Source organism: Eleutherodactylus coqui, chromosome 5, assembly GCF_035609145.1.
Source record: "Eleutherodactylus coqui strain aEleCoq1 chromosome 5, aEleCoq1.hap1, whole genome shotgun sequence".
NCBI classification, from domain to species: domain Eukaryota; kingdom Metazoa; phylum Chordata; class Amphibia; order Anura; family Eleutherodactylidae; genus Eleutherodactylus; species Eleutherodactylus coqui.
In genome coordinates, this window is record NC_089841.1 from 175,798,102 (window position 1) to 175,810,651 (window position 12,550).

At 46.7% G+C, this 12,550-nt stretch overlaps 1 protein-coding gene across 1 annotated transcript in view; it reads left to right on the top strand.

Annotated features, from left to right (window-relative positions):
* Nucleotides 1-374: 374 nt before the first annotated feature.
* Nucleotides 375-12,550, top strand: part of CASTOR1 (cytosolic arginine sensor for mTORC1 subunit 1) — a 37,307-nt gene continuing 25,131 nt past the window's right edge. Inside the window, exons 1-3 of the mRNA XM_066603778.1 lie at nucleotides 375-680; nucleotides 4,579-4,649; nucleotides 9,145-9,323. Of these exons, the coding sequence (XP_066459875.1) occupies nucleotides 568-680; nucleotides 4,579-4,649; nucleotides 9,145-9,323 (363 nt within the window). The 5' untranslated portion in view covers nucleotides 375-567. The remainder of the gene's footprint in view (nucleotides 681-4,578; nucleotides 4,650-9,144; nucleotides 9,324-12,550) is intronic.

Below are 12,550 nucleotides of genomic sequence, written 5' to 3' on the forward strand. Positions count from 1 at the left end.
CATAGGAGGCCGGCCTAAGCCAATGAACAGATGCCATTTCTGCCGCTAAGAACTGCAGTTTTAGCGCAGGATCTGCACACGGATTTAACCCCGTCAATGGGCAGAAACCCGATGCGGTTCATTAGCGTTTGTATCATTAATGTGAACACAAGCCAACTCTTCTTCCCCAGTCTGCCAGAGCCGCTGCGGGCTGCCCACCCTGCTGTACGCAGACCCTGCAGTGTAACCCACCTGGGAAGTGGTCCTCAGTGACACGTCTGGGCTCCCACTGACGGACCCCGCCCACTATTTACAAGGCCGCTCCGTGGGATACACAGCCCCACCCCTTCCCGCGCGGTCACGTGAACTGTCGTGCACGCGGCTGTATGTAATCGGGCTACGAAGCCCCCAAGGCCTCTCTCCTCCCAGCCCTAGCGTATACCGCTGTGTCAAGGCTCCCGACTGAGGGAGGAACCCGCACCTACCAGCCCCGACAGCAGGCGGCCACCCAGCTGCCTGCTAGCCCCGCCCCTCTTGTACACATGACCCGCCCATCAGCGCTCACGCTGGATCCTGGTCCTGCTCACCATGGACCTGCAGCTGCTGGAGCACCGGGTGCGGGTCACCAGCATTGACAAGTCCGGCCTCTGGTTCTACACTCACCCCATCGTCAAGCTGTTGTTCCTGCGGCACCGGAGCAGGTATGTGCCCGTGTGGCCGAGCATCTTCCCGGGGAGACCTGTAATGTGTACGGGAGAGGCCCTCCTGCCGGGATGTGGGCAGCAGCAGGCGGCGTGTCCTGCTCCAGCTGCCGATCCCGGGTGGCTGTCAGGGGCAGACTGACCACTGTAGCGACTGCGCTGGGCAGTGCAGTGTGCGCCCAGCTGGCCAGTAGTGTAGAACCCTTCTGGCACATGCGCTGCTGCAGCCCCCTGGGCACAGATGCCATGACTCTGTAGGGTGCCCCCACTAATGCTGGGCATGGCTTCATGTGTTGAGCGCAGTCCTGTACTCTGCTGACTCCTTATCTCTGCCCCCACCTGTGCCATTACTTTAGTAGTGGCAATATAGTATAGTAGCACAACTTCAGAGTATGGGTGGGTTGGAGACTATCTGCCGCCTGCGCTGCGAGGTTCAGAGTCATTAACAAGCCCGTGTTCCGTGGGTCGGAGAAATTCTGAACTGCCACTAGTTGTATCTCCCTAAAGAGCAGAAGAGAAGTAAGACGGAGTTCCTCTTTAAATGTATCATCCTTTTGGTAATATATGGTACAGTATATATGTCAGCTAGTGTTACCTTTGGTTAGTTTCTTCTTTCTGTCTGAAGCTCCCGGCCTCCTCCTCCTCTTCTTCACCTGGTCATGTGATCTCAGTTCTGACCAGCTCAGATCTACTTGGGTTAGTGTGTTCTATTTCTAGTCAGTGTGATGCTTATACATGGACCCCAACACAGAAACTGCCTCGTTTGTACAAGTGACCGATTCTCGTTCATCACCGGCTCGTGTTTAGACTGAACGATTATTATTTACTTCCGCTGGTTAGAACAAATTTTTTTATTTTTTTTGACCAATAATTCATTCCATCTTAAAGCGGCCTAACTCTTCTCCACCTTCTCACAACTATCCATTGTATACATGAGGCCATCTTCCCCAAATATTCTCAAACTTAGTCAAACAGCCTTTTTTTTAAAATAAATCCCTATATAGAGAAGAGCTGTATACTTTTAATTATCTGTAATTCTACTCCATTCCAAAATTCACACAATTTCACACAGTCCTAAACCGTATGCACTAAATCTGCATCAACCATATAACATTTTGGCAGATGAAGCATATAAAGCAGGACCATGCTTGCCCATCTCAATTACAGAGTGCAATAACGTATAAAAAGTCCCATCAGAGGAGGCAGATACAACTGTAGATGTTTCAGAAGCATTTTTTACTAGGGTTGCAGTTGTATGAGCATGTTCCACCAACCTATTTACTGCATCGCAGCATCTCCCAGTAAAGCGATCAGAATGGTCAAAGCATTCCATGCATTCCGCAGGATTCTACTCAGTATCCGCTATTGCTTCCAAGGTTGTGGGGGCAGCCTCATGGTGCAAAGCATTCACAGTAACGTTCACAGATACCTGCGCCATCATGTAGCCCTCATGCACTGCCAACTTCTGTCCTCCTAGTCATTGCAGCCTGGTTAAATGATACAGGCATCACAACAAACCAGCCTCAGCTATCGTTACTCCTGCGCTCTTCTGCTCCCCCATAACAGGAACCGTGGTGCAGCACAACAAAAGGCCCGGGGACCAGCAAGGCAGCCAGCACAGCAGAGTAAAAATGTGTCCACTGCCCACATCATGCTCTAGGCCACACCCCCTGTCACAGTTACTGATAATCATCACAGTTCCTGTCAGATGGGTATAATAGAGGAGATCACAGCTCAGCCTCCTGACTGTATACCTGCCCCTTTTTACCTTGATTAGTGCAGCATTTTCTGAACGCCTGTATGAGAATGGCCTTAGAGTTTGTAGCGTGTTTAGTTGACTACAGAAGGTAATGTCAGTATTTTACCTGCAGCATAGATGGTACAGTCTCTAGCTGCTCCTTTAATGCTGTGCTGATGTATCATGGGTTTGATGTGAAGGGGAAAAAAACTTACCATCAAGGTAGTGCCTGAAAAGTGTTAGACAGGAGGCTGCACTGCATGGAAGTGGCTGGACTATGCAGAGGAGACGTCCAGAGTGTGACAGGCAGTCAGGTGGGGGGGGGGGGGGGGGGCAGGGATGGCAAAGTGTTTTCACCGGCGTGCCCCTTTAAATGGAACTAGTTATGTTGAACAAACAGTGTGATCTGCCAGTGACGTGGTATAGAGCAGGGGGAGCTCAGCAGATGGCATATAGTTTTGTGGGAACAGACTTAGTATAACTTGTTCTATTCATCCATATCTCTGTTCATTCTGAGCTTAGGAGTCCAATGGGCGGTCCTACGTATGAGTGTGCATATAGAAATAGCTAGAAATCACTGTTAGGACCTCCCATTGGACTCCTAAGCTCAGAAAAATGTGAGATATAGATGAAACAATGCAAGTAAGGGTACGTGCGCACGGGTGTTACGGACTGGACAGCACGCGAATATCCTGTCCGATGAGTGGGAGACAGCACATTGATGTGCTATTCTCCTCCGAAAAACGGACCAGAATAGGACCTGCTGTGATTTATTTATTTATTCTTGACTATTCAAGTTAAATAAATAAACAAATTAATTTAAAGAAGCCTGCGTGCAAGCACTTATTCAAAGGAGTCGGGGCCATTTTCAGACCGATTAAAAGCCTGTGAGCATGTACCCTGTACTGAACATCTTATACAAAACCATATAACAATCCGCTGCGCTCCTCCTGCTCCATAACACGTTACCCACAGATCAGTCTGCATATTCAAAGTGACATGAAATGGACTGATATGATGGCTACTGCTTAAATATTGTTTAACTTCTTTAATAGTAAATTGTATTCATGTTTCCTTACAGAGAACCTGCCAGCTGGAACAGCAGCAGGCATCGTGATGTAGAGTCGGAGGAGCTGAGCGGACATGTCGTTTTATGGGGAACCGTTCAGTATTAAAGGCTGGTTTACACGGGCCGATCATCGCTCAAAGATCGCTCCAAGGACAGTTTGTGTGACAGCTTTGAGCAATCATTTAGCATAAAAGTTAATTGGTATTTAAGTAGCTACTCAACTACTTAAATACCAATTAGGTATGCAAATGAAGCATTCACTGAAGGCAGCCAATAGCCTGAGGCTATTATCTGCGCTCAGATCCTTTGTTCTCCATGGGGAAACAATGCTATCAGCACTCCCCATGGAGAACTACTGATAAAAGTGAGGGACGATTTTTATGTTGGATTGAATTTAAGGATCAGCCAGTAGTGCCTTAAAAGCAGACGATGGGCGCACATTTACACACACCCACTATCGCTAAGACGATCGCCAGTTAGCGGTTTGTTTTTTTTTGTTAAAAATTTTTCATTTTATTTTTTTAAGTGATCGGCTGGTGTAAATGGGCCTTAAGGTGCATGCACACAGGTATTGTGTTTTTTTAAACATTTTTTTAATTCAATTTGCGGATCGAAAAATTGTTCTGAATATTAGACGGAAATAGGACCCATTCGTTTAAATGGGTGTATGCACATGGGTTTTTTTTTTGTTTTTTTTTCCTCTCTGACTATTTTTGTCTGATTTTCAGGCAAGAATGGCATATGGGAATGTGCGGTGTCCAACACATCAGACCCCACATGGGCGGGATGTCCGAGTGCTGTCTGATGCGAGTTGCGCAAGTGGTTCTAGGAGTGACTGTAGATACAAGGGTTGTTGTCAATCACTGATGGCTCCGCCCATTGGACTGTTCAGCTCGGAATTAACAGAGATATAAATGAATAAAATACAAGTTCTACTGAATCTTTCCCCATAAAACTATATAACAATCTGCTCGGCTCCTCCGGCTCTATAACATCATGCCTGCAGCTTGGACAGTATGTTGTAGATGACAGATTCCCTTTATTGAAAATAATGTATTTAACTACACAGTGAATATGTTTAATTCTTCCAGATGTAAGTTTTTCAGCCTGACAGAAACTCCAGAGGATTACACGTTGATGCTGGATGAAGAGGGATTTGCAGGTACGGTTAGTCACGTTGTTGTTGTCCAGTACTAGTTGTATCAGATCATGCTGCGTCCATTGTAACAAATACATACATTTACATTGGCTCCATATTAGTCCACCAAACGTGGACCAAATACAGAGTATAAATGTGTTGGTGTGATAGCGGCCTGAAGGGATAATGTAATAATCAACATATAAAATAATGGGGGAATAGTTGTACAAGCAGCAGTAATGTGATAATCGCAGGGCTGTTGGAGGCACTATGAAATCATATGTCTATCTGCAGTATGCTGAGGGTAAAGGCCCATTTACACGTAACAATTGTCGCTCATAATTTGCTCAAAGAAAAGAGCGCAATAATCGTTACATCTCGTGATTGGCTCGGTATTAGTGTACCTTGATGCTGCCGGAAGCTAGGCGTTTAACAGGAGGAACGCCCCTCTCACACCCCCAGCTCCCGATTGGCTGCATTCGTCAAGGTACTTTAAGGTCCTTTCGCAGCCTGTGCATACAGTTCCCCACTGCAGCTCCCCTGGCAGCGACTCTGTGCCTCCAGTGAGTGATTTCAGCCTCCCTCCCCATTGTCACCAGGGGTCTGTGGACAGCACATGAGAGGCCGCCAGCGAAGCCACACTTATAGCTGCGGGGTCCCTGCAGTGCCAACAGCCGCACATCAGTGCACAGCGGCGACTACAGTTCGGGGTGTCCTCACAGGCGACAGTCGCACAGGGCTCAACATCGGCGATGGGAGAGTTTCACTATCGGCGTCCGCCCAGTAACTACAGCCGCACATCCGTGTACAGCGGCCACTGCACTCCAGGGTCAGCTCTGAGGCCACAGCTGCAGAGGGCTGAATTGCGGGGACAGGTGAGTTCCAGCAGCAGTGTCCGGCCACTGCCGCCTCCCATCAGTGCAGAGTGCCGAATGCACTCCGGGTTGTCCTCAGTGCCGCCAACCGCACTGCGAACCACAGCGGGGACAGCAGACGTAGAGATACGGGATCCTGCCACAGGCAGACATGGGAGCTCACATTTACACCGGCGCCCTCCAGGGACAGCAGCCTGAATATACCCACTCCGGTCTCCAAGTAGCCTAATAAATCCACTGACTACATTGGCCTGACAGCAACGACAATGTCCTCACAACGACTATGGTAAAGGACCTTCAATAACCTTGATGAATGCAGCCAAGCAGGAACTAGGGGTGTGATGGGTGTTGCCCTGTCAAACCCCTAGATTCATGGGGGGCATCAAGGTACACTAATACTGATTGGCTCTTCTAAGGATCTTTTACATCGAGCAATTGTCTGGGCCTGAACCGCTGCATGAGCAGTAGTCCATGGCTTAAGATTGTTTGTGCGGTCATTTGTGTCTATTGTTGGCGGCACATCCCCTCTTTACAAGCAGAGATGTGCTGCTGGCAAACCATCATATTTATGCGCACATAAGGCAGCCAAGAAGCAAGTGTTTTGCTCTTAAGTCGTCCGACAACTGAGCTGTTTATGTAGATCAGTGATCAGCAGCATTCAGCAGATCGTTGACCCGTGTAAAAGAGCCATAAAGCCTGGATCACATGCAGGCCTTGCTGCACCACACCTGGCACAGTATCTGTTGCAATTCATAGTAGCACCATTGATTACACGTGCAGATTTCATGCAGCAAATGATCAGACATGGGATAAAAAAGGCAAACGTACTCTCCAGGATAATTAAAATTTGGAGCGATCGCGCTAGGGCCTCCGGTACACTGCTGTATTTGAGTCCGTGTTAATTCGCAGACAGCACATGGACCCGTTATAGCTTGTGGGGCACTACCGCATGTCTAACTCTTGTCCATATCACAGAACGTGCAGGCCATCTGCATATTGAACAGCACATGGACAGGTGACCGTGCGGTGTCTGATTGAAGATGCCTCCGAGCCTCCAGAGTACAACTCTGATACACAGCAAGTGTGACAATAGCCTTAGGCCCAATGTCCACGGGCGGATCGCATTCCGCATGCGGGAGCCTGCAGTGGAATCTGACCCTGACCCTGCCCGTGGCCGCTGCTTTACCGTCCGGGTGTTCTGTGTGCCTGTCCGGGTCTTCTATTTTCTTCACTGCGGATGTGTGCAGAAAGACCTTTCATGCTGGCCATACTAATAAGATGATGATCAGCCAGATCCCACCAGCGACTTGTCAAACTAAAGTGACAGATCAAGTTGGTATTCAAAGGGAAAAAGTCATGCTAAATATGTGATGGTTGAATGAAATGGTCAAAATTAAACCCCCTTTTTTCAATCTATCTCCTATCATACAGTATATTATGACTATATTTTGGTCTGTTTCGTGATAATTTTTTTTTCCCAAACTCTTCTTTTCCTGTGGGAAATCTCAAAGGTATTAGTGTGGGAATGAAGCATCAGGCCAGTGATAGAAGGCCGGGACGTGACTGGGGTGTTGTGCAAGCTGTTCTGCTTGTGGCACGTTGCGGTTATATTTTTCAGCTGGCGGTATTTAACCCCTGTGACAATGTATATGATGTGAGGTGAACAGGATTAGATACAGGGCCGATACAAACGATCCCTTCATAACACATTAGGAATGTTGATACTGGAAAGTATCTGAGCTGGGCAGGGAATGAAAAGGAAATGTGCCAGGAAGGAAGCGGGACGCCCAGCGCTATAATGACTGCTGGCTCACCAAACATGTTCTTGCAGCCCTCGCACATGAGACAGTGCGGCAGCAGGGTATTTGTGGTGACATGTTTGGGTTTCAGAAGCAGGCAATTACAAGCAACTTGAATGTGTGACTTAGAACTGATTCACTGCTGTGTCTGCAATTAGCATATTAATGGGCTACTAGGTCTCTGTGGCTGTTACATATGGTGCGCGAAGCAATAATCCCCTTGGTAACATTGCAGCGTTTGTTGCCCAGGATAAAGAACTCCATAGATATGAAATGGGTGGCACATTTAATTATTGCTAATTAGTCTTTTATCACCCAAATTAATGTCACATTCCGGTTGACAGCTGCTGTGATAACGTAGATGGAAGTCCATCTGAACATTTGACCTGCGCAAAAAATGTTTCCGATCTGTAAATGTTGATTGGAAACAGAAGGGAGTTCTCTTGTTGGGATGGAACCAATTTTCTGTTCCCATGCTAGTGAAGTATCCATGTGTGTGTGAGACCAATATCAAAATAATTGAGATCTCCGTCTAGGCCACTTTCACACAGCCGTGAAAATCGTGCGCAATTTGTGTGTTGCAAGGCGCACAAATATGAACACCATTTTTTTTTCTATGGGGGTTATACACGAGCGTTTGTGTTTTTTTTTGTTTTTTTTTAACTAACACCCGAGGGGCCTTTCACGTGGGTGGAGTATTTCCGCCGTGATGCAGCAGGATTTGCCGCTATGGAATTCTATCTCAAAATCTGCAAGGTGGGGGGGGGGGATTCAGACGACCGTATATCGGCTCGGTTTTCACGCCGAGCTGATATACGGTGTTCTCCTCTGCGGGGGGGGGGGGGGGTGTGGAAGAGTCGGGAGCAGGAACTGAGCTCCTGCCCACTCTGCCTCCTCTCCACCCCCTCTCCGCCCCTCTGCACTATTCGCAATGAAAGGAGGCAGGATGGGGGCGGGGCTAAATTCTGAGAATTAGCCCTGCCCCTGCCCCGCCTCTCCCTATTGCAAATGGTGCAGAGGGGTGGAGAGGAGGCAGAGAGGGGGCGAGAGCTCAGAGCACTGCTCCTGGCTCTTTTGAGTTGCGGAAATATTTGTTTAGTGTAAATGCCGTCAGCAACTGAACGACAAACGGTAACTTGTTCTTGTTCAGTTTCTACGGGCATAAAGATAAACCGATGATTGGCTGTGTAAACAGGCAGTGGCTCATCTATGAACGACTGCCTGTTTACTGTGAATGGAGGCGGGTGGTCAGAAGTGATCTCCGGCCCGCTCCACCTCCATTCATTGAGCCATCATTGCTCCTGTGTGAAGGCACAGAAATAATTAGCGACATAGATGATTTCTTGCAAACTCATATTGGACCCAATAGGAAAGAGGCGTGTAAGCAAACTGTTTGCAGAGAACCCTGCCATATACATCCCAGTAATGGCCTTCCTAGGGGTAGTAGCGTTGGCTGCCCCTTCCTCCAGTAGTGCTTGCAGCATCTCTCCCCTCCTACTTCGATCCCCTTTAGTAATAGTACTACTAAAAGCAAGACCCCGCTATTTCCACCAATAGTATTAGCATTGACCACATCTGTCAAAGGCAGTTGAATGCATTTACAGCATTGCACTGCATGCAGTAGTGGGTGAAAGTAGGCAGCTACAGAATGCAGGTGGCGCACAGAGGAAGGCCTGATCTGATGATTAGTGACCGGACTTTTCTCCAGCCCCGGTATCCTTTATTATTGCAGGTAGATGCTCTATATTAGGGATATTTCCAGGGATATGTTTGTGTATTTGCTTTCCCTTTTATCTTTATGCAGTCCTGTTCTACGTATGTCTAATGGAGATCTGTTTTTGGCAGAGTTACCGAAGTCAGACTTTCTGCATGTGGCAGAAAACACTTGGCGAGTCCTGAATGTGCTGTCCAACGGGATCCAGACGGGAGGTGTTACAAAGATCGCCAAGTCAGTCATTGCTCCCCTGGCGGAGCACAACGTCTCCGTGCTGATGCTCTCCACGTACCAGACGGATTATATTTTGGTAAGATGATGAATGTGAAGCTTGGTGTTAGTGTATAGTACGCTTGGTGACCAGTCAGGATAGGATCAGGTTATTGCTGCTTTATCCTGAATATTGTACAGAACAAGCACTCTTACCTTCTCACACCAAGTGCAGGTGTGTCCATTAAAGTGGCCATTCAGTGCGTAGCATGTGTAGATTTCCTATATACCAGTCGGCAGAACCTGGAGACTTAAAGTGGACCACTTGACCCCTCTGCTGACATGTCTGTCTTGGTAAATAATTGTATTCCCCAAGAAATAACCATTCTGGAGCCTCTGTTCTTATAACGGTGTTGTACCTTTACGCTGTTACTTCTAGAAATGGATGGATAATGTTTTGACATTTGGGTGTCCCTGTAGTCTGATACTGTCCAATCATTGCTGAAAGAATCGGACTGTGTAGGGGCACACACCTTTGACACTACTTATTTTCTTTATGGCACCTAGTGGCTGGCATGTGACATTTAAAAAAAAATGGTATTTCTGCTTCTATAAGGGTACTATAGAGTTACACTGATAACAGCAGGTACATATGGCCCTCCCAGTTCAGTGACTGAGATGTCCAGCTTCCGACTGTAATTGGTGCAGCTCCTCCTACGTGTGTGTGTGTGTGTGTGTGTGTGTGTGTGTGTGTGTGTGTGTGTGTGTGTGTGTGTGTGTGTGTGTGTGTGTGTGTGTGTGTGTGTGTGTGTGTGTGTGTGTGTGTGTGTGTGTGTGTGTGTGTGTGTGTAATAGCAGTCTAGAAGTTCAGTTTCTTAAAATATCACATTATTTATCACACATGGTGTACGGACGTTGTCAGACAAAAAAAGATGTGGAACGTCAGAATTGCTCTAAAACAATCTGGTCTCACATTGGCCCGTCGACGGAAAAATTAATAAGTTATGGAAGTCAGAAAACGATTAAGGAAAGCATTTTATTTTTTAAACAAATAAGCGCTGCGGAATATGTTGGCGCTATACAAATAAAGATTATTATCCAAACAAAACATTTTTTTAAGCATTACTACTAGAGATGAGCGAGTGTACTCGGTAAGGACAGATACTCGAGCTAGTATCGTCCTTACCGAGTACCTGCCCAGTATCGCCCGCAAAGATTCGGCTGCCGGCGGGGGTGAGTGCTGTGTTGTGGGAGTGAGCAGGAGGGAGCGGGAGAGAGAGATCTCCCGTTCCCCCGCCAGCACCCTGTGAGCAGGCAGGTACTCGGTAAGGACGATACTCACTCGAGTATCTGTCCTTACCGAGTACACTCGCTCATCTCTAATTACTACATTCAAAAAATAAAAATAAAAATTTAAATTTGGTATGGCCGTAGTTCTACTGATCCACAGAATAAAGATAACGTAACTTTTACTGCAAAGAGAATTGTGTAAAAATTCTGTGTCCCTGGAAAATAAAAACATATTTTTAGATTTTTTTTTTTTTAACTTTTTTTCTTTCCCTCCCCACTTTCAAAAAAGAAAACTGTGTGCGTGTGTAAAAAAACAAATTTGGGGGGGAAAAAAACAAATCAAAAAACAAATTTCAGACAATGTTGCTGTGTAAGGTCTTGTTTTCATGCTGAAAGAGTTGGTTTTCCAGCAAAGCCCGCTTTTTACAGCATTAAGCGCGGAGTTCTAAACGCTGTAAAACGCTCCCTTGCAGACAACATTCAAATGCAGCTTTTCTAATGCCACGATTTTCAAGCGCTATCTGCTGTATTTTCGTGCTGTTTAGCGCTTTTTAACGCCGCTCAATCATGGTACAACGCCTGTTTAAGCGTCCTTACAGGTGTTTTGACCGGTACTGTTGTATCTTGTCTACACCGTAGACAACACCGTACTTACCCGTGGGGGTAAGTGACAGCGCAGGAGCCGGGAAGGGGATAAGGGAGAGCGGCTGAGTGTCGCTGCCCCCGCTGCTCTGCCTTCTCCTGTCCCTGCTCCGGCGCAGTCGGTCACCCACTGTCATTCTCCTCGCTGGCCTTGCATAATGCTTGCAATATGTTAAGCTAACAAGGAAAATGACAGTGCAGAAGCCGGTAAGGGAACAAGCGAAAGGGGCGGCAGAGGGGAAGGGGGGGGGGGGGGGAGATAGTGGCCACCCAATGCCCCAGCCAATCAAGTTGTGGGCATTGGTTGGTGGCATGCATCTTGTCTCCACCCATCCTTGTGGTGGAGACAAGATGCAACAGGACCCATGCATATTACATGGGATTTGGCCGTCTTTCTAGAAAAAAACACATTGCAGAACGTGTGAGATTACAGCAGATCTGTGATTGAACCAACAATTTATTCTGACTGCTATAATTGGAGGTACAATTTTTTTTTTTTTTTTTTTTGGCTAATAGATTCATTATCCAGCAATGGTGATCCTATGATTTAAGCAGATGGATATATGACTTTCTTCAACTTTTCTCTAAAACGTGATACCTACAGAAGTCCTAATAATATACTTACACCTGTAAAGGGCAAAGATCAAATTAAAAACCCAGAAAGCTAAACTAGTAAATAATTGTCAGCTTGTAGTTAATAACATTAATAGAAAACATATTGTTCCACTCATCAAGTATTGTTGCTTCTTCTAGCAATAATAAGGTCATCTGCAGGGGAAAAATTGACAGACTTGCTAAAGGCTGTTTTACACTACTTTAAAGATCCGAAGACGGACTTCTCATTAGTTCAGCACTTGGCACTGCCTTGTGCGGCACTCAGAGTACAGCATAGTAGTGTTCCCATAAGAGCACTATTACACAAGTGCCACTAGCGCTCTTCATTTAAAATTACAGGTAATTATGGGATGCACCGGAATCTGCAAGTTCAGCTTGGCAATTGGCTCTAATTCACAAGTGTTAGCAACGGTCAATGGCAGTGGTGTACTGAAGCCTTAACACTTATATAACCCCTTCTCAAGCTTGGCTGTACCATTGCATCCTAATTGTACCTCTCTTGACAATTACAGATGACCTGGGATCAGAATCTAATATGATTGCGGTGTCTAGGGAGTTTAACTGATAGGCGGGGCTCTGTCAGCTCATCATTGCCCCACAATTTGATTGAGAGTTGTTGATGGGTTACCATAGCATTTCGGGACCAGCCAGAGACTCCACGGGTATAAACGCCTATTAGGCCAGAGGCATGGCAGTGATGCACTGACAGGCAATAATGCTATTCTAAAGCATCATATATACAGTCAAGTGATTGGAGGGTTGCAACACCTGATGAGATGA